The sequence below is a fragment of the Penaeus vannamei genome, chromosome 27 (assembly GCF_042767895.1).
Source record: "Penaeus vannamei isolate JL-2024 chromosome 27, ASM4276789v1, whole genome shotgun sequence".
NCBI classification, from domain to species: Eukaryota; Metazoa; Arthropoda; class Malacostraca; order Decapoda; family Penaeidae; genus Penaeus; species Penaeus vannamei.
The window spans coordinates 12,722,535-12,740,034 of record NC_091575.1 but is presented as its reverse complement, the minus strand read 5'-3'; the positions used below and the strand labels follow the sequence as shown (position 1 = coordinate 12,740,034).

General features: G+C 42.7%; 2 protein-coding genes across 2 annotated transcripts in view; one reads left to right on the top strand and one right to left on the bottom strand.

Annotated features, from left to right (window-relative positions):
* The window catches only part of LOC113818617 (uncharacterized), a 54,096-nt gene extending 39,556 nt beyond the window's left edge, over positions 1-14,540 (bottom strand). The window contains 2 exon segments of the mRNA XM_070140835.1: positions 6,617-6,692; positions 14,461-14,540. Coding sequence (XP_069996936.1) covers positions 6,617-6,661 — 45 coding nt within the window. The 5' untranslated portion in view covers positions 6,662-6,692; positions 14,461-14,540.
* LOC138866830 (uncharacterized) overlaps positions 13,062-17,500 on the top strand; it is a 4,533-nt gene continuing 94 nt past the window's right edge. Inside the window, exons 1-9 of the mRNA XM_070140628.1 lie at positions 13,062-13,214; positions 14,054-14,158; positions 14,328-14,484; positions 14,574-14,651; positions 14,798-15,015; positions 16,242-16,349; positions 16,436-16,669; positions 16,762-16,893; positions 17,046-17,500. The exon at positions 17,046-17,500 is cut by the window's right edge and continues 94 nt beyond it. Of these exons, the coding sequence (XP_069996729.1) occupies positions 13,062-13,214; positions 14,054-14,158; positions 14,328-14,484; positions 14,574-14,651; positions 14,798-15,015; positions 16,242-16,349; positions 16,436-16,669; positions 16,762-16,893; positions 17,046-17,500 (1,640 nt within the window). The remainder of the gene's footprint in view (positions 13,215-14,053; positions 14,159-14,327; positions 14,485-14,573; positions 14,652-14,797; positions 15,016-16,241; positions 16,350-16,435; positions 16,670-16,761; positions 16,894-17,045) is intronic.

Genomic DNA, 17,500 nt, shown 5'->3' with positions numbered 1-17,500 from the left:
AATAAATACCAACTTTTGAATAGCCAAAAGAGAAAAAGAAAGAAAGAAGGGGAGAAAATACGTTTAACAGAGAGGTGACAACAACCCCCAAAGATGGCGCTGTTTACGCCCGGCTGTCATATAACCTCAATAAATCACAGACGCCGTTTAACAGACGCAACCGCACTGGATCTAGGTTAAATCTCAACCCAAGCCGTTAACTTGTCGTAAATTTTTTTTTTCAATAGGCCTGTATTACATGCGTTCCCTGTCAATCATCTTTTCCGTTCAATTTAAGTCGGGATCTTTGGCAATTGTATTTTGTTTATTTGTTATTGTATTTTACTTTTTGTGTCTTTTTTAATGTATACGAAAAGAAGGATCCTGCGTCTATATGTGACATCAACAATATGGAAGTTAATGAAATGGTAAATAAGTAACGCGAAATTTAAATATCTCTAAATCTTAATAGGAAACCAATTAGATGGCGTGGAATATCGAGAAAAAAATCTGAGACAAAAAAAAAAAAAAAAAATATATATATATATATATATAAAATTTAAAAAAATAAAGAAAAGATGTGTATTAATATGAGAACAATACGACATGTTTTATCGCGTATAAGGTTTCTTCCAAGATGACTGAAGAAAAAGATAAAAAAAATATATATACACTTGCGGTTTAGGTGACCCAAATAAAGCACGATTACAGTCAATTGTTTCATTGGTAGCATGACGTCACAGTTTCCGGCCGAGTACCTGTGATATTCTTCAAGGTTAATTAACATTTTTGTTTCAATTATCCTTTCTTCCTGTTTGTTTATTGTTCTGTTTTTTCTTCTTCGTTTTTTTAATCACACGATAAAATTACCGGTGAGAATTAGATTAGTTCAGTGTGATAATACGACGAATTAAAGAAAAGAGAGAGAGAAAAAAGAAAGAAAGAAAAAAACACGGCACTGAATCAAAGAAAAGGAATGAAATTAAGAAAAAAGAAAAGAAAGAAATACGGAAGAATAAAAAAAAAGAAAAAGACCCATCCTTCTTTCCGTATTCTTAAAATCTGTATTATGAAGAAGACGATTTGTTACGGTGAAAATAACTCCCGACGGCGAGGTGCTGACGGCTTACTGACAAGAGCTTCCCCGCTGATTTTCAAAGGGTGTGTACCTGGGTAGCGCCGGGTGTCAGGAGCACCGAGGAACAAAATGTCTTTCACAATGACTGTGTTTGCGAGACTTTTGTTTTCTAAAGCAGCCACTGGAACCCATCTCTATATCCGTGTCAGGAAGAGGTTACGGAGAAAACGCATCCGCGAAGTAGAAGGAGATGGAAAAAAGCGAGATAAAAATACGAGAGAGCGTAAATAGCACATTAAACATTTTCCAAAGGAAGGAAGAGAGAGAGAGAAAGGGAGGAAGAGAGAAAATGAGAAAAAATAAGTAGGAAAAGAGAAGGAGACGACAGCGGAAAGAGGAGTTCCCGGCGGCAAGCGACAGTGCTTGACCCGGAAATACGAGCGAGACAATCATCATTTAACTACATCCGGGTTATTTTCCGCCATTATCTCGGCAGTGTGTGAATGGATCACGATCTTCATTTGTTCGCAAGCGGCTTGGAATCGGAATTAACAATGTAATAAACTAAATAGAGTTATTTTGATCTGAATATGAGCTGACTTTTTCCCTTAACAATGAAATAAACTAAAAAAAAGGAATTATTTTGGTTTAGATACGAGTAACTGACTCTTTTTCCTTTTTTTGAATTCTTTTGAATTAACTTCCGTAAAAAAAAAGAAGGAAGTAAAGACGGAGATGAGAAGAGAGAACCGGGAGGCGGAAGATGTATGAAAAAAAGGAAAAGAAAGTATATAGGAAGAAGTAAGGATGCATATACTGACAAAAAAGTGAATAAGAGATAGCATTCCTTTCGCGACACATGCGAATAATAATAATAAAATAGCTGACGAACGAATAAAAACAACATACGCATTTCTTTTCAACAGCATCGTTATTCATATTTCACAAAAGAAACAAAAAAAAAAAAAAAAAAAAAAAAAACATTTTCCGACCGGCTTCTCGTCCTAACCGTTACAAAATGCTCTAACCTAAACATTTTCGACCAGAACAGCAGTGCCTTCTTTCCGACGCGTCAAAATGGAGGATTTCACGCTTCGACCTCAACAATTAATTGCACAATGTATCAAACAGCTGGAGAAGCAACGTTGTTATCATTTGTCATATGTCACGATTATGCGACGTCGGTGCGCCCTCTCGTTTCGCCTCCTCAAGCGACCACGGGCGTATTGTTTTTTTTTTAATTTTTCCTTTCTTAAATCTATTCTAAGATACCGAAAAAAAGATTAAGATGATGTGGATATTTCATTTTATTATTATTATTTTTTTAAATGGATTATTCTATTTTAAAAGCTCTTCTTATACAATTCTTATAAAAAGAAAATAAAAAGAAATATTTGTTCCATGCGGCTTGACCCATTGCCGATCGGGATCCTGGGAAAGTACGGTCGAGCGAGAGCAAAGTAACCTTGATAATTATGACGAACAAGCAATTATGATAGTTAAGGCATGGCGGCATACGCTTATATAGGCCTAGGTAGCTAACGAGCAGGGATGGGTGGTCTGACCGAGGGTTTATGGGTGGTCTAGGGCGAGGGAAATGTATACGTCGTGTGACCCAGAGAGAGAGAGAGAGAGAGAGAGAGAGAGAGAGAGAGAGAGAGAGAGAGAGAGAGAGAGAGAGAGAGAGAGAGAGAGAGAGAGAGAGAGAGAGAGAGAAAGAGAGAGAGAAGAGAAGAAAAGAAAAAAATGAGAGCGAGAGAGTGTGAGTGAGTGATTGAGTAAGTGAATGAGAGAGAGAGAGAGAGAAGAGAAGAGAAGAGAAGAGAAGAGAAGAGAAGAGAAGAGAAGAGAAGAGAAGAAAAGAGAAGAGAAGAGAATAGAAGCGAAGAGAAGAGAAGAGAAAAGAAGAAAAGAGAAGAGAAGAGAGAGGGAGAGAGAGAAGAAAAGAGAAGAGAAGAGAAAAGAAGAGAAGAGAAGAGAAGATAGAGGGAGAGAGAGAAGAAAAGAGATGAGAAAAGAAGAGAAGAGAAGAGAAGAGAGAGAGGGAGAGCGAAGGAGCGCGAGAGCCGAGGCGGAGCGAGCGAGGCGGCAAAGAGCATGAATGGGAGCGTAAGGGCGACCGGATGGCCTGGCTGAATGGGCCCGGAGTGAAGGATGGAGGACCCGCTAAGAGGCCTCTTATGACAGGGCCCAGAGGCTGCGCGAAGAGAAGGACTCTCCATCATCCTACGGCAGGATCCGTCGGGCTGGAGGGCGGATGTGGGTGCTTTAATCCACATGATTAAGACAGGAATGCTGAAGGGGGCGCTGAAGGGGGAAGAGGCAGGCGGAGGGAAGGGGAATGAACGCATGTCCGAGGCGGCAGACACAGCCACTCGGGCGGAGAAACAGATCGACAAAACACTCTGATTATGATAAGATCTGCCGTCGCCCCGAAAGAGGCTGAGGAGGGGCGCGTCCACATAGGCCTAAAAGCCCGGGCACGATAGGCCGGAGTAAGTGGGACGACCAAACACGGCCTAGATGCATGTATAATGAGCGGTAAACAAAGTCCATCTTGAGAGGGACTTGACATCGAAAGGGTTTCTTTTATCACGGAGCTGCATGGCTGCTCGGGATCGCATTGTTATCTATCAGAAAGTAGCTAATAACTGACCTACATACTTTCCCGTACGGTGGATGAGCAAAATATCACGAACCGTATGATAAAATAAAAACAAACAAACAAATATAACACGCTAATACATTTACATTTACATGGAGAATTTACAAAAGCATATAAAACACGATAATTCATTTACATTTACATGGAGACTTTACAAAAGCATACACATATAAAACACGATAATTCATTTACATTTACACGGAGAACCTACAAAAGCATACACATAGAGAGTAAGATACACGACATTGATAAAAAAAAAATATATATATGAACCGTGACCTGTTAGTCGCTCAAGAAAGACCGATGATAATCAGACAAGGTTTAATGTGATGGCCTGACTGATATGCAATTGTATGATGACAATACCGCCTTTCAGTGGGTGTTTGCCTTGTCTCATTGAGCTGTGATGGACATAGGCGCAAGATAAATAGGATAAAATGAGTTGATGTTTTTTTTTTTTCTAAAGTAAGGCCTATTCTATGCGATTTTATGTATCGTTGATATTATAATATTTTCGTTCCCTAATTCTATTCGAATCTAGCTCTATCGATTCCATGATAAACAATTTTCCTTTTTATCAAACAAATACGCAGAGTATAAACAGAGAAGCTGAAAGAAGAGAGAGAAAATGGAGAGAAAGAAGAGAGAAGAAAAAGAGAGAAAAAAAAAGAAAAAGAAAGAAAAAAAACTTAATATTTCGACGCACTGGCTTGTTGTTAGCGCGTAAGGTGACTTGCAAAATCTAGGCCTCTCCCCACTCCCCTACCCCCCCCCCAGCCCCCGGAACACGCTAACCCACTTAGCGTTCTCTGCTCTGCCGCCGCTACCCCCCCCCCTTCCCCCTTCCTCAACCCCTTAGCACATTCCATAACTTCTCCATCTATGTGACGATTACCAATACGTCTTTTTGATCTCTCTTGAAGAAATTGGGGATTTTCCTCTGTCTGTCTGTCTCTCCTTCTCTCTCTTTCTCTCTAACCCTTCTCTCTCTCTCTCTCTCTCTCTCTCTCTCTCTCTCTCTCTCTCTCTCTCTCTCTCTCTCTCTTTCTCTCTCTGATTAGTGATTTGTCTTTTTTTTTCTTTTTCTTGGTTTTCTTTAATCTTTATTTAATTTTCCCCCTCTATCTCTACGACCATTATCACGTGTATCTTTCAATCTCTCGGTTTATCTAACGGCCAGGCAATTTTTATTTAAAATTGATAGTAATTTCCATTCCTTCTGATTATTATTTTCTATCTGTATCTTCCTCTATTTTAACAAGGCATTATTCCCCAGTTTATCAGCTGATCAACCATTTCCTCTTTCTTCTCGTCTTCCTTTTCCTTCATCGCTTATCAAACGTCTATCTCTAATTCTACTTTCTTCTTATCCAATTATCCATCATCCCCATTTCTCTCATTTTTACCCTTCTTTATCCTACTTTCCTTATTTGGTTATATCAAACATCCTTATCTCCCTTATCAACATACACGATTGAGGTCATAATTAAAACTCTCTCAACGTCGGTGTCGCTAATTACAAGACTGCGTATCTGAACAAGGTAATTAGGGGCTGGCGGGGATGTGAACGAGCGGGGGGGGGGAAGGGGGGGGGGCAGTTTGCTTAGATAGATGATTCGACTTTTTAATCAGGTGGATGAAAGAGCGTGGATCTCTGTTTGTCTTTCTGTTTGGTTGCTTGGTTGGTTCTTTTCTCTTTGTTTGTGTCTGTTTGTTTGGCTGTGTCTGTCGCTGAGTCTGTGTTTTTCTTACTTTCTTTGTCTGTCTGTCTGTATCTTTTTTTCTTTTTATCTGTCTATCTGCCTGTCTGTCTGTCCTTTTCTTTCTTTCTGTCTGTCTGTCGGTCTCTGTCTTTGTCTCTGTCTGCCTGTCTGTCTCTCTCTCTCGCTTCAAATCACATATCTCGAACAATCTCAAAACAAACAAACAAACAAAAAAACAGCATCGCCTAGCGCAAGCCTTAAACTCCTCAATTATCGTATGCATATGACCTCAAGTAGAAGCATCGTCTAATAATGAGAAAAGCATTGTAAAGGGCAAGGAGATGAAATAGCATTACACCCGCATGCCCCGTCGTGCATAAGCGAAAGGGGATATGGCCTAACCGCAAAATGGCAGCGAAGGGAAGCGCAGAAGAACGGATAAATGAGGATACGTCGACGGAGGAATGAAAGACGAGGCACAGACAGACGGAGGAGAGAGCAAAAGAGGGCGTAATTCGAGAGAAAGGCTGGGAAAGAATAGAGAATTAGACAGAAGCGCTTTTTAAGGCGTAATGGTCGCTTTTGACGACGGCGTAAAAATGCAGAATACAAGCTCTTTTCGCATGATGCTTGCATGTTAATGGCTCCCCCGAAAGCGAGCGGAGGGGTTTTCTTGAATGCAATCCGGGTTCTTGCGGTATTTATGCCATGCTTTCTCGCCCTGATGGATGTGGAGCGATGGGGGTTCCTCTCTGACGGCTCTGGGTTGTTCGTTGGGGCAGAGGAGGTTCATGCGTGTTATGTGTCTGATTGTCTGTCTGTTTGTCTCTCTCTCTCTGTCTGTCTGTCTGTCTCGCATTTTTTCGCTATTTGCCTTTATATTATAGCTGGACCTGCTGACTTAGCTATAGACCTTTAGTATTTATCCATATGCACGTGTTTCTGTCTCTATATCCGCCTTCATTTATTTATTTGTATGTGATTCGAGTGAATGTTTCCATCTATTTGTCCATCAATCTATCTATCTATCTACCTATCTATCTTCCCATCTATCTATCTATCTATCTACCGGTCTATCTATCAGTCTATCTACCTATCTATCTTCCCATCTTCCCATCTATCTATCTATCTGTCTATCGGTCTATCTATCTCCCCATCTAAGGTCCAAAGGAACAGAACAATTTTACTTACCAGGGCGAGCAGGAAGGTCATCCAACACACTCTTAGTAATAACATAGTTCCTCGGGCGTCACTCCCGGCCTCTTGTCTGAAAAAAGAGAGAGAAAAAAAATCATTAAATAGAAGAAAAAAATGAAAGAAAAATAATCATGAAAGAGAAAGAGAGAGAGAGACAAAAATCATCCAAAAGATTAAAAAAGAAAAGAAAAAATGTTACGAAAGAGAGAGAGAGAGAGAAAAACAACAACATTCGCTATTCAAAAAGAGAGAAAATAATACACATTCGTCATTAAAGAAGCAACGGAACGGCGGCTAAATATGCATTTTTAGAAAAACAAAATCCTGACTTCGAGAAACAAATGAGACTCGCTTTGCGCACGTGATGGCGGGACATGTTCGCCGACACCGCAGACGATTTAGTTTCCGTTGGAATAAAGCTCGACCGCAGAAGGAAAGAGAATAAAGAGAGAATAAGAATAAAATGGAGAAAGAGCGGTTATATATTCCGCGTATAGATAGAGAGAATAAAAAGAAAGAGAATAAAACGAGAATAAGAATAGAATGGAGAAAGAGCGGTTATATATTCCGCGTATAGATAGAGAGAATAAAAAGAAAGAGAATAAAGAGAGAATAAGAATAGAATGGAGAAAGAGCGGTTATATATTCCGCGTATAGATAGAAAGAATAAAAAGAAAAGAGAATAAAGAGAGAATAAGAATAGAATGGAGAAAGAGCGGTTATATATTCCGCGTATAGATAGAAAGAATAAAAAGAAAGAGAATAAAAAGAGAATAAGAATAGAATGAAAAAAGGCGGCTTTATATTCCGCGTATAGATAGAGAGAATAAAAAGAAAAGAGAATAAAGAGAGAATAAGAATAGAATGGAGAAAGAGCGGTTATATATTCCGCGTATAGATAGAAAGAATAAAAAGAGAGAGAATAAAGAGAGAATGAGAATAGAATGGAAAAGAGCGGCTTTATATTCCGCGTATAGATAGATTGTTAAGATTGTGCATACACGTGGTCTTAGAATACTTTGATATATAGATACACTAATATGTCTTTTCCTGTTGGTTGTATCTCTCTTTCTTTCTTTCTTTGTCTATTTCGCTTTCTCTCTCTCTCTCTCTCGCTGTCTCTTTCTTTTTTCTTCTTTTCTCTTTCTCTCTGTCTCTTCCTTTTTTTTTCTTTTCTCTTTCTCTCTCTCTCTTTGATACACACATACGGAAACAGACAAGCACACAAAAACACACACACACACACACACACTTACACACACACACACACACACACACACACACACGCACACACATATTCCCCCCGCCCTTCCTCCTTGGTCGGCGGCGGTACTTCGCTCACTCATGCTAGTCCTTGAACTTGCTCGTCGTGGCTCACTTCCCTCAGCCGCGCCCCTGCCCCCCTTCCCCCCTTCCCCCCCTCCTTCGCGACCCGTCAGGTAGGCCGCGCGCCCCTCGGTCAATGCCACGGCCGGTCTGTGTGTGTGTGAAAGGGGCGGTGGGCGGGGGAGGAGGAGAGGAGAGGGGGGAAGGGGTGAGAGAAAAGGATGGGGAAGGGAGGAAGGGAGGGGGGAAGAAAAGGATGGCGAAGGAAGGGAGAGGGGGAGAAGAGGAGAGGGGATGGGGAAGGGAGGAAGAGATAGGGGGGATGGGAAAGGGAGAGGGGGAAAAGGAGAGGGGGGATGGGGAAGGGAGGAAGAGAGAGGGGGGATGGGGTAGGGAGGAATGGAGAAGGGGAAGAGAGAGGTGCTGGGAAAGGGGGGATGGGAAAGAGAGGAAGAGAGAGGGGGATGGGGAAGGGAGGAAGGGAGAAGGGTGATGGGGAAGGACGAAGAGAAAGGGGGAAGAAGAGAGGGTGGATGGGAAAGGGAGAAAGAGAGATGGGGGAGAGGAGAGAGGGGATGGGAAAGGGAGGAAGGAGAAGGAGAAAAAAGGATGTGGAGGAAGGAACGAGAGGGGGATGAAGAAAAAATGATGAAGAATGGAGGGAGGGAGAGAGGGAAGAGGGAGAGGATCGGGAAGGGAAAGGGAGAGGGAAGAAAGGGGAAGGGAAAGGGATGAGGAAAGGTAGAGACGGAAGGAGGGAGAAGACGGGGAGAAGGGAAGCGAGAAGGAAAGAAGTGAGAGGACGAGGAGTGGAAGAAAAGGGGAGGGGGAAAGATACAAAGAGCGAGGAAGGGAAGGAGAGAGAGGAGGGAGAGGACAAGGAGCAGCGAAGGGAGAGGGGAAGAGGAAGAGAGACGAGAACAAGGAGAGAGGAAGAGAGAGGAAAAGGAAAGGAGGGTGAGGACGGGGGACAGAGAAGAGAGAGATAGAAGGAGTTGAGAAAGGGAAGCAGGGAGAGGACTAGGAGGAAAGAAGGAAGAGGAGAGGAGGAGGTAGAGGGGGGGGAAGGGAGGGGGAAGGGAGTCGCTGAGCCGGTCGAGCCTCCTTCTCCAGGTGTTCAAGTCTAACTTCTCTTTTCTTTTATAATCGCCTGAAACCCGTCATGTGTGCATATTTACGTGGGTTTTGTTTGTCAACTTGACGTGACGTTTAGAAATATCTTCAACAATTTTTTTTTTCTCTCTCTCAAAATCTTTCAAATCAGAGGCCAGAATTGTACATGATGCTTTCACTAATTTGCGTAACAGGTATTTGTGTCACTATGGCATCCCTGGGCGCGGGTTTTCTTCCCCCGGGACACAGGTGGGGCACTGCGGCTTCCCCAGCTACACCAGACTACACAGGGAGTGTCTCGTGGCATGTCTGGTCCTCTGCCATACTGCCCTAGACTCCTACCGGTGCCAAGTCTGCTGTGGCACTTCCTGTCCCAGTGTCCTATCCACGAGCAACTGTGATCTTGTTAATGCTATGCTCGCTAAGTTTATATGATTGCAATATAAGGTTTTATTTTGGGTGTGTCACTATCCTGATACAATGAGTCTCATAAGTGTGTCACTACGGTGATTCATTTCAAGTTAGTGGGTCATTGCTGATACGCCTAAGATTATATTATCACGTGACTGCCCTACACACATGAACAAAAGTATTTCACGTTACATGTCATTTCATGTCAGGTTGTTTCAAGTTGTGCATTGTATCATGTCGCGATTTCCAGCTTCATTTCACGTGACTGTAAAACTTCTGTCATGCTTTGTTGCGTTCTGCCATGACAGGTTCCTCTAGCCTGTTCAAGCGGTATCATATTATCCTCTTCTGCACTGTCATATGACGTTATGAAGCAATTCTCGCGTCATGCTATTTGCTTGCCTTAAATTCCCACGGTTTGCTGTCACTTGATACTTTCCCTCAAAACCTAATATCCACCTCACTCTTTTGCAACGTGCTAAGAACTTCAAAGGGATAAATGACAAGGATTAATCCATCTATCCAATAATATCCACCTCTTTCATAACATTCTAAGAACTTCACCTACTCCGCAAAGAAAGATATAAATGGCAAGTATAAATCCATCAATACGAGATACGTAACTATATCTCTATGTCCCCATCTTCAAAATTACGACATTATCTTAAAAAAAAAAATGATGACACGTAGTATAACAAGACAGCCTCTATTTCCACTTTTTCGCATTCTTCTTCAACCCGTGTCCCATTTAGCATCGTCACGCTACCACCACGTGTTCTAACCCACTGTGTAACCCCTATGGATGAGCTGTCACAATTTCACAAAGAGAACTTGTCTTTCCGTCCTATGTTTTTTTGTATTGTTACGCTGATATATCTCATCATCAGGAGTGTAATTAGCATCTAATGTAGATTAATATCGTGTTTGATGAGGTACTGGTGGGTTGTATATTCTTAAAGACTGAAGGATAATTTTACCTTGCCTTACATAGCTTATAACTTCCTTATACATGAGAATATACATACAGACGAACGTTCACACACACGCACACACATACGCACTCACTTCCACACACAACACAGAATCACACCTAACCTTCCACTCCCCCCCCCCCTCTCCCCTTGCCTAAAAAAAAAACGAAATAATCAAACAGGTAAAAATAACATTAAAAGATCAACCACCATAACACCCCCACCCCCTTCCTTCCCTCCCCCACGCCCCTCCCTATCCCCCCCCCCCCCACCCTTATCCCGGAGCGCAGCAGACCCACTGACCTACTGCTGACTTCTCATCGCAAGAAAATCAAAGTATCGGCGCCGTAATTTTAGTAGCGGAACTTAATGGTCTGGAGTTGCGACGTCTTGCCCGCTACCTCCGCCGCCGCCGCCGCCGCCGCCACCGCCGCTGAAGCCGCCATTCCCGGGTCACGTCGCTCGCTCGCTCGCTCCTTGCTTTTCTTTTCGGGTTTTGTTTTGTATCTATTGAATCTGTTTTGATTTTTTGAATAATATACTTATCGCTGGAAAGTTATTACTGAATCGATTGATGAATCTGCGATAATCTTAACACGCTTTGATTGAAAAAAGTTGAAAAATACGTATATATAATTCTTTCACAAATCATCCGGATTACCCTACCACCACCATCCCCCCCAAAATAACAAATTCAGAGAAAAAAAATAACACCAAAACGAAACACGCATTGAAGAGGGAGACCCCAGACCTCACTGAAGTGCGGGAGGGAAAGGAGGGGGTGGAAGGAGGGAGGGAGGGGGTGGAGGGGTCTCCTGGCGGCGGTTTGAACGCTCACCACTAGGTCGGGCCAGGGTCACGAGGGGCCTGTACGGGACCGCGCCGGATTTAGGCTACGCGCTTCCTTCAGCCTTCCCTGGATCTCTCTCTCTCTGTCAGTCTATTATATATATATATATATATATATATATATATATATATATATATATATATATATATACATATATATATATATGTATATGTACATTCATATATATATATATATATATATATATATATATATATATATATACATATATATATAAATATATGTATACATACATATACATACATATATGTATGTGTGTGTATATATATATATATATATATATATATATATATATGTATATATATATATTAATATATGCAGACATACAAACACACACACACACACACACACACACACACACACACACACACACACATACACACACACACATACACATATATATATATATATATATATATATATATATATATATATATATATATATATGCATACATACATATTATATATATATACATACATATATATATATATATATATATATATATATATATATGTATATATATATAGACACACACAGCATATATATGAGTATATTTATACATACATACATATATATGTATATATATATATATATATATATATATATATATATATATATATATATATATATATATATATGAATGAATACATGTATATGCACATGGATATGCATATATATGTATATATATATGTACATATACATATTTATGTATGTGTGTATATATATGTGTATGTGTGTATAAAGGTAGATAGATAAATAGATAGATTCATAAATAGATGAACAGATTGATAGATAGGCAAATAATTAGATAAACAGATAAATATATAGATATAGGTAGATAGATTGATGGATTGACAGATTGGTAGAGACGTAGACAGATGAATATATAGACAAATACAGACACAGACTGATCGACGGACATAGATAGAGAAGAAAAAACACATTCATTGTCGCGTGCTTATGCAGTTGCAAACAAGCACACACACACACACACACACACACACACACACACACACACACACACACACACACACACACACACACACACACACACACACACACACAGTACCGCTCGCCCTACCTCAAGGCATGGGAAAAGCTAGGAACTCTAGGATGCAAATAAACACGTTATGAGGCCGGCGACACGCACACTATACACGCACAAGGAACCAAGGAGTCATAATGTAAACAAACTGGCTAAAGCGGCACCTTGCTTTCGTCTCGGAGCTTGAACTTTAACGAATGGGAAGGAGGGAGGGAAGGAAGGAAGACGGGAGGGAAGATGGGAGGGGAGGAGGGAGGGAAGGAAGGAGAAAGGGAATTAGAGGAAGGATGAGAAGGAGAGAAGGGAAATGGGAGAGAGAGAAAGGAAAGGTAGTGAGAGGGAAGGAGGAAGGAGGAAGAAAGACAGGGAAGTGAAAGAGAGAGAATGAGGCAAAATAATGAGCGTGGAAAAGAGAAAATATAGACAAGCATACAGACAGACACGGAGATGCACACACAGACACAAATATACAGTGAGAAAGAGAGCTAGAGAGATCGGTTATACTCCAGGGTGGAGCGTGGTTGCGCCTGGAGAACATACAGGTTGGAAATCGATCATGAAGTGGCGGTCATAAATTCTATGGAAGCGAGAGAAGCAGAAACTACATAAAGTGCATTTTACACAAAACAAGAGTGTGTGTCATCTTTTCAAATCATCTATGACATTTGTCTGAATTACTGCGATTGTCATATGGGTCTGTAACGATGTCGTGCAACTGGCATAGAGGACAAGGTCGACAATCTAAAACGAATAGTGATACGAGGAAGTGCACGCATCCATGGGTGAAATATATTCTCTGGATGACACCGAGAGTCATACGTGTTGAGCCGAAGAGACATCGAGGAAGAAAGCCAGAAGCAAGCGGAGAGAAGAGAGAAGGGAAGAGAAGAGAGAGAGAGAGACAGAGAGAGGGAGAGGGAGAGAGAGAGAGACAGAGAGAGGGAGAGAGAGAGAGAGAAAGAGAGAGAGAGAGAGAGAGAGAGAGAGAGAGAGAGAGAGAGAGAGAGAGAGAGAGAGAGAGAGAGAGAGAGAGAGAGAGAGCGAGAGAGCGAGAGCGAGAGAGAGAGAAAGAAAGGCTAGATAGCACAAGCCAACAGATCTTCCATGTCTTGCAAAGAGAAGAGCTAATGGCACTCGCTAACCCGGCAGCGAAGCCACAAGAGACCGGGCCCTTCCCCCTCCACCTCCCTCTCTCCCCTCCTCTCTCCCATTCCTCCCTGCCCTTCCCCCTTCGCCTCCGCTAATCCCCGTGTCCTTAACCTTGTCCTCCGGAGAAGAACCGACCCAAGACGACCCAGATATGGATGCGAAGGCCCACGTGGTTCAGGACTCGCTAATGGCCCTTTCCTGTCCCATGCTAAATTGCTCTTGCTTATAACGGTTGTTTACCGCCTCAACCTCACGCGTCGCGGCTCGTTCGGCCCTCGCACAAAACAATTGTTCTCTCATTAGGGAGTAACCTTTAGTCTTTTTCTTGGTGATTGAGCGACCCCGTTTTCTGCCTTTGGGTTAATCTCCTCATCAATATATTTTTTTTGTGGATTTGGCCTGAAAGATTGAGTTTGTATCTGTTATTGTAAAACTAATTTATCATTAACCCATCCACATTCTTGAGACTTTTTTCATGTATCTATCATTTTGTAAAATTTATTGTAATCGAACTGAATTTAATTTATACCCCTTCTACGTAATCTAGTATGACATTACGTTAAGATTCCGTAATACACGAGGTTATAGAGATGTATTCCCAGTATCGGCACACCTTGTCAGCACATTCACTATTGAAAATCACACATCAAAAGTAACGATAGTAATGACAGCAGTTAATTCCATCCACAGCCAGGGATCCAGAATATTTTCTTGGATTCCTTCTTACCGTGCGTTGAAGTCACTAGCACTTTATAACTTCCCGTTCCTAAGTTTTCGTCTAGGGAATTCCTGTGGTATATATTCTTATATGTATTTTTCAGAACACTTGTTTCTTGAAGTTTCCGTCACGAATCCTTCATTTGATCAAAGTGGAGATCGACTTAGCCAGCGGAGGCGAACACCTCTGGACTCGGCTGTCTTCTCGGAGGAACTCAGGTGCCACTCGATACCTACCAAGCTTTTCAGAGTCGGGCCACTGTACGTCCACACGGCACTGCTGTTCAATACTTAATAATGCTGCTAGTGGCTCCAGGAGACCTACATTACACGTTACCCCACATTCAAAGCCCGCAAGCAACCAACCTCAGCTGTGACGTATGATGGCACCGCCTACATCACGCGTGACGTCATGGACTTTCAGCGCCGTGAGTGGTCGGCGCGCGCGGCGAGGCACTCACTCGGGTTACGTCACCGAAGGAGCCCCGCCCCGTCACCTACATTCCCATCTCCTCCATACATTTTGGCGCCGCCTGCTGCTATGGGCGGCCCCGCCTACTTCCCTCTCGTCCAGAATTCCTGAATGTGTCTGAGCGCGTCCAGCGAGGGACTTCCTCGTTCGGGGGCTGGATTCCAGAGGGTCACATGGTCGAGCCTAGTTTTTGTGGGAACCTTGGTAATCCATCAGTGATTGCTTTTCCACCGCAGCAGGACGCATTCGCCCAATTAAGCCGCGGCTGTGTCGTCCGGCCAGCCCTAGCGGGTGAATCACGCATATATGGGATCATTGGTGTAAGCCGATCACCAGGCTCAGCACGTGGACGGTGGGCGCGCCGGCCAACGGTGTCTCGGCCACACGCGCGCAGACGCTCTCTCACTTCGTCTGCCGAATCTCTCGCCGTCGCCGCTCCCTGCATCGCAAGTGTTTTATGGCCGCTTCCCGTCTCCATGCATAACACCTCTTACTTTCGGACGTGTCTGGAGGAGGCGAACAGCCTACGTCAGCGTTAAGTTAGTCACTGGTCTATGCTGCAAGACCGAGACGAGTAACGCTATGACTATCTATTTTAAACAGTTTTATAACGTCTGTAACGTATCGAACTTCTTTAGATGTGGTCGCCTGGGGAATCTATAGCACGTCCAGCCAATGTTCTTCAGACTTAATTTACGTTAATTCATGCTATGTTATAATTAGATTTAGGTTAAGTTAGGCCAGTTCATACTATATCAAATCAGCTTTAGATTATTATAAGCCAAGGTAAACCAAGTTAAGATATATTAGAGACCAGAAAACACACAGACCGTGGGACACAGGTACACTCCCGCTACAAACCTACGACAACCAACGACACGATTTTAGATCATATCATACAGGCAAATACATACAAATACAAAAACTCACTTTCAAGACCACCATAAAGTACGCAGCCATACACAGCTTGAGCGAAATCACCACCATCATCACCGAAATCATAGCAATTTTCACGGCTCTTCGGAACGTTATGAAAATCATCGTAATTTCTGCAGCTATATTCAAATGCTGCCGCCCCCTCAAAAAAAAAAAAAAAAAAAAGAAAAAAGAAAAAGAAAAAAACACGTTATGCGTTTTGTCATTGTCACCGAAAGATGTCTGTGTCGATTTTCAGATCACCATAGAATTCATAAGAAGAAAAGTCATCGCGATATATTAATCCTTATAGCAACAGTTGTAGTTATGATTATAACTGTATTTAGGATTATAGTTATAGTTATAGTTGTAGTAATAGTTGTAGATATTATCGTAATTGTAGGCCTATTTATTTGTATGTACAGTTTTTTTTGTTATAACTAGAGCTATAATCATAGTTACAGTCGTAGTTACTCACAACTAAAATCATTCACGTGAAGAAAAATTAGTCAGGTCGTCCTCACAATCACTCATGTCATCCATAGAGTCACCCAAGTCGTCCTCACAGTCACCCAAGTCGTCCTCACAGTCACTCAAGCTATAATCAGACTCACTCAAGTCGTCTTCACAGTCACTCAAGTCGTCCTTAGTCACTCAAGTCATCCTCACAGTCATCAAGTCGTCCTTAGAGTCTTCCAAGTCGTCCTCAGTCACTCAAGTCGTCTTCACAGTCACTCAAGTTATCCTCACAGTCACCCAAGTCGTCCTAAGTCACTCAAGTCGTCCTTACAGTCATCCTCATAGTCACTCAAGTTATCCTCACAGTCACTCAAGTCGTCCTCACAGTCACTCAAGTCGTCCTTAGTGTCACTCAGGTCGTCCATAGAATCACAACTCGTCCTTAGAATCACCCAAGTCGTCCTCACAGTCACTCAGGTCGTCCTCACAGTCATCAAGTCGTCCTTAGAGTCATCCAAGTCGTCCTCACAGTCACTCAAGTCGTCCTCACAGTCACTCAGGTCGTCCTTAGTCACTCAAGTCGTCCTCACAGTCACTCAAGTCGTCCTCAGTCACTCAAGTCGTCCTTAGAATCACCCAAATCGTCCTCACAGCCACTCAAATAGTCTTCACAGTCATCAAGTCGTCCTTAGAGTCTTCCCAGTCGTCCTCAGTCACTCAAGTCATCCTCACAGTCACTCAAGTCGTCCTTAGTGTCACTCAAGTCGTCCATAGAATCACAACTCGTCCTTAGACTCACCCAAGTCGTCCTCACAGTCACTCAGGTCGTCCTTAGTCACTCAGGTCGTCCTCACAGTCACTCAGGTCGTCCTTAGTCACTCAGGTCGTCCTCACAGTCACTCAGGTCGTCCTTAGTCACTCAGGTCGTCCTCACAGTCACTCAGGTCGTCCTTAGTCACTCAGGTCGTCCTCACAGTCACTCAGGTCGTCCTTAGTCACTCAAGTCGTCCTCACAGTCACCCAAGTCATCCTCACACTCAAGTCGTCCTCACAGTCACTCAAGTCGTCCTCACAGTCACTCAAGTCGTCCTTAGAGTCACTCAAGTCGTCCTCACAGTCACTCAGGTCGTCCTCAGTCACTCAAGTCGTCCTCACAGTCACTCAAGTCATCCTCACAGTCACTCAAGTCATCCTCACAGTCACTCAAGTCGTCCTCACAGTCAACAAGTCGTCCTTAGTATCACTCAGGTCGTCCATAGAATCACAACTCGTCCTTAGAATCACCCAAGTCATCCTCACAATCACCCAAGTCGCCCTCAGTCACTCAAGTCATCCTCATAGTCACTCAAGTTATCCTCACAGTCATCAAGTCGTCCTTAGTGTCACTCAAGTCGTCCTCACAGTCACTCAGGTCGTCCTCACAGTCACTCA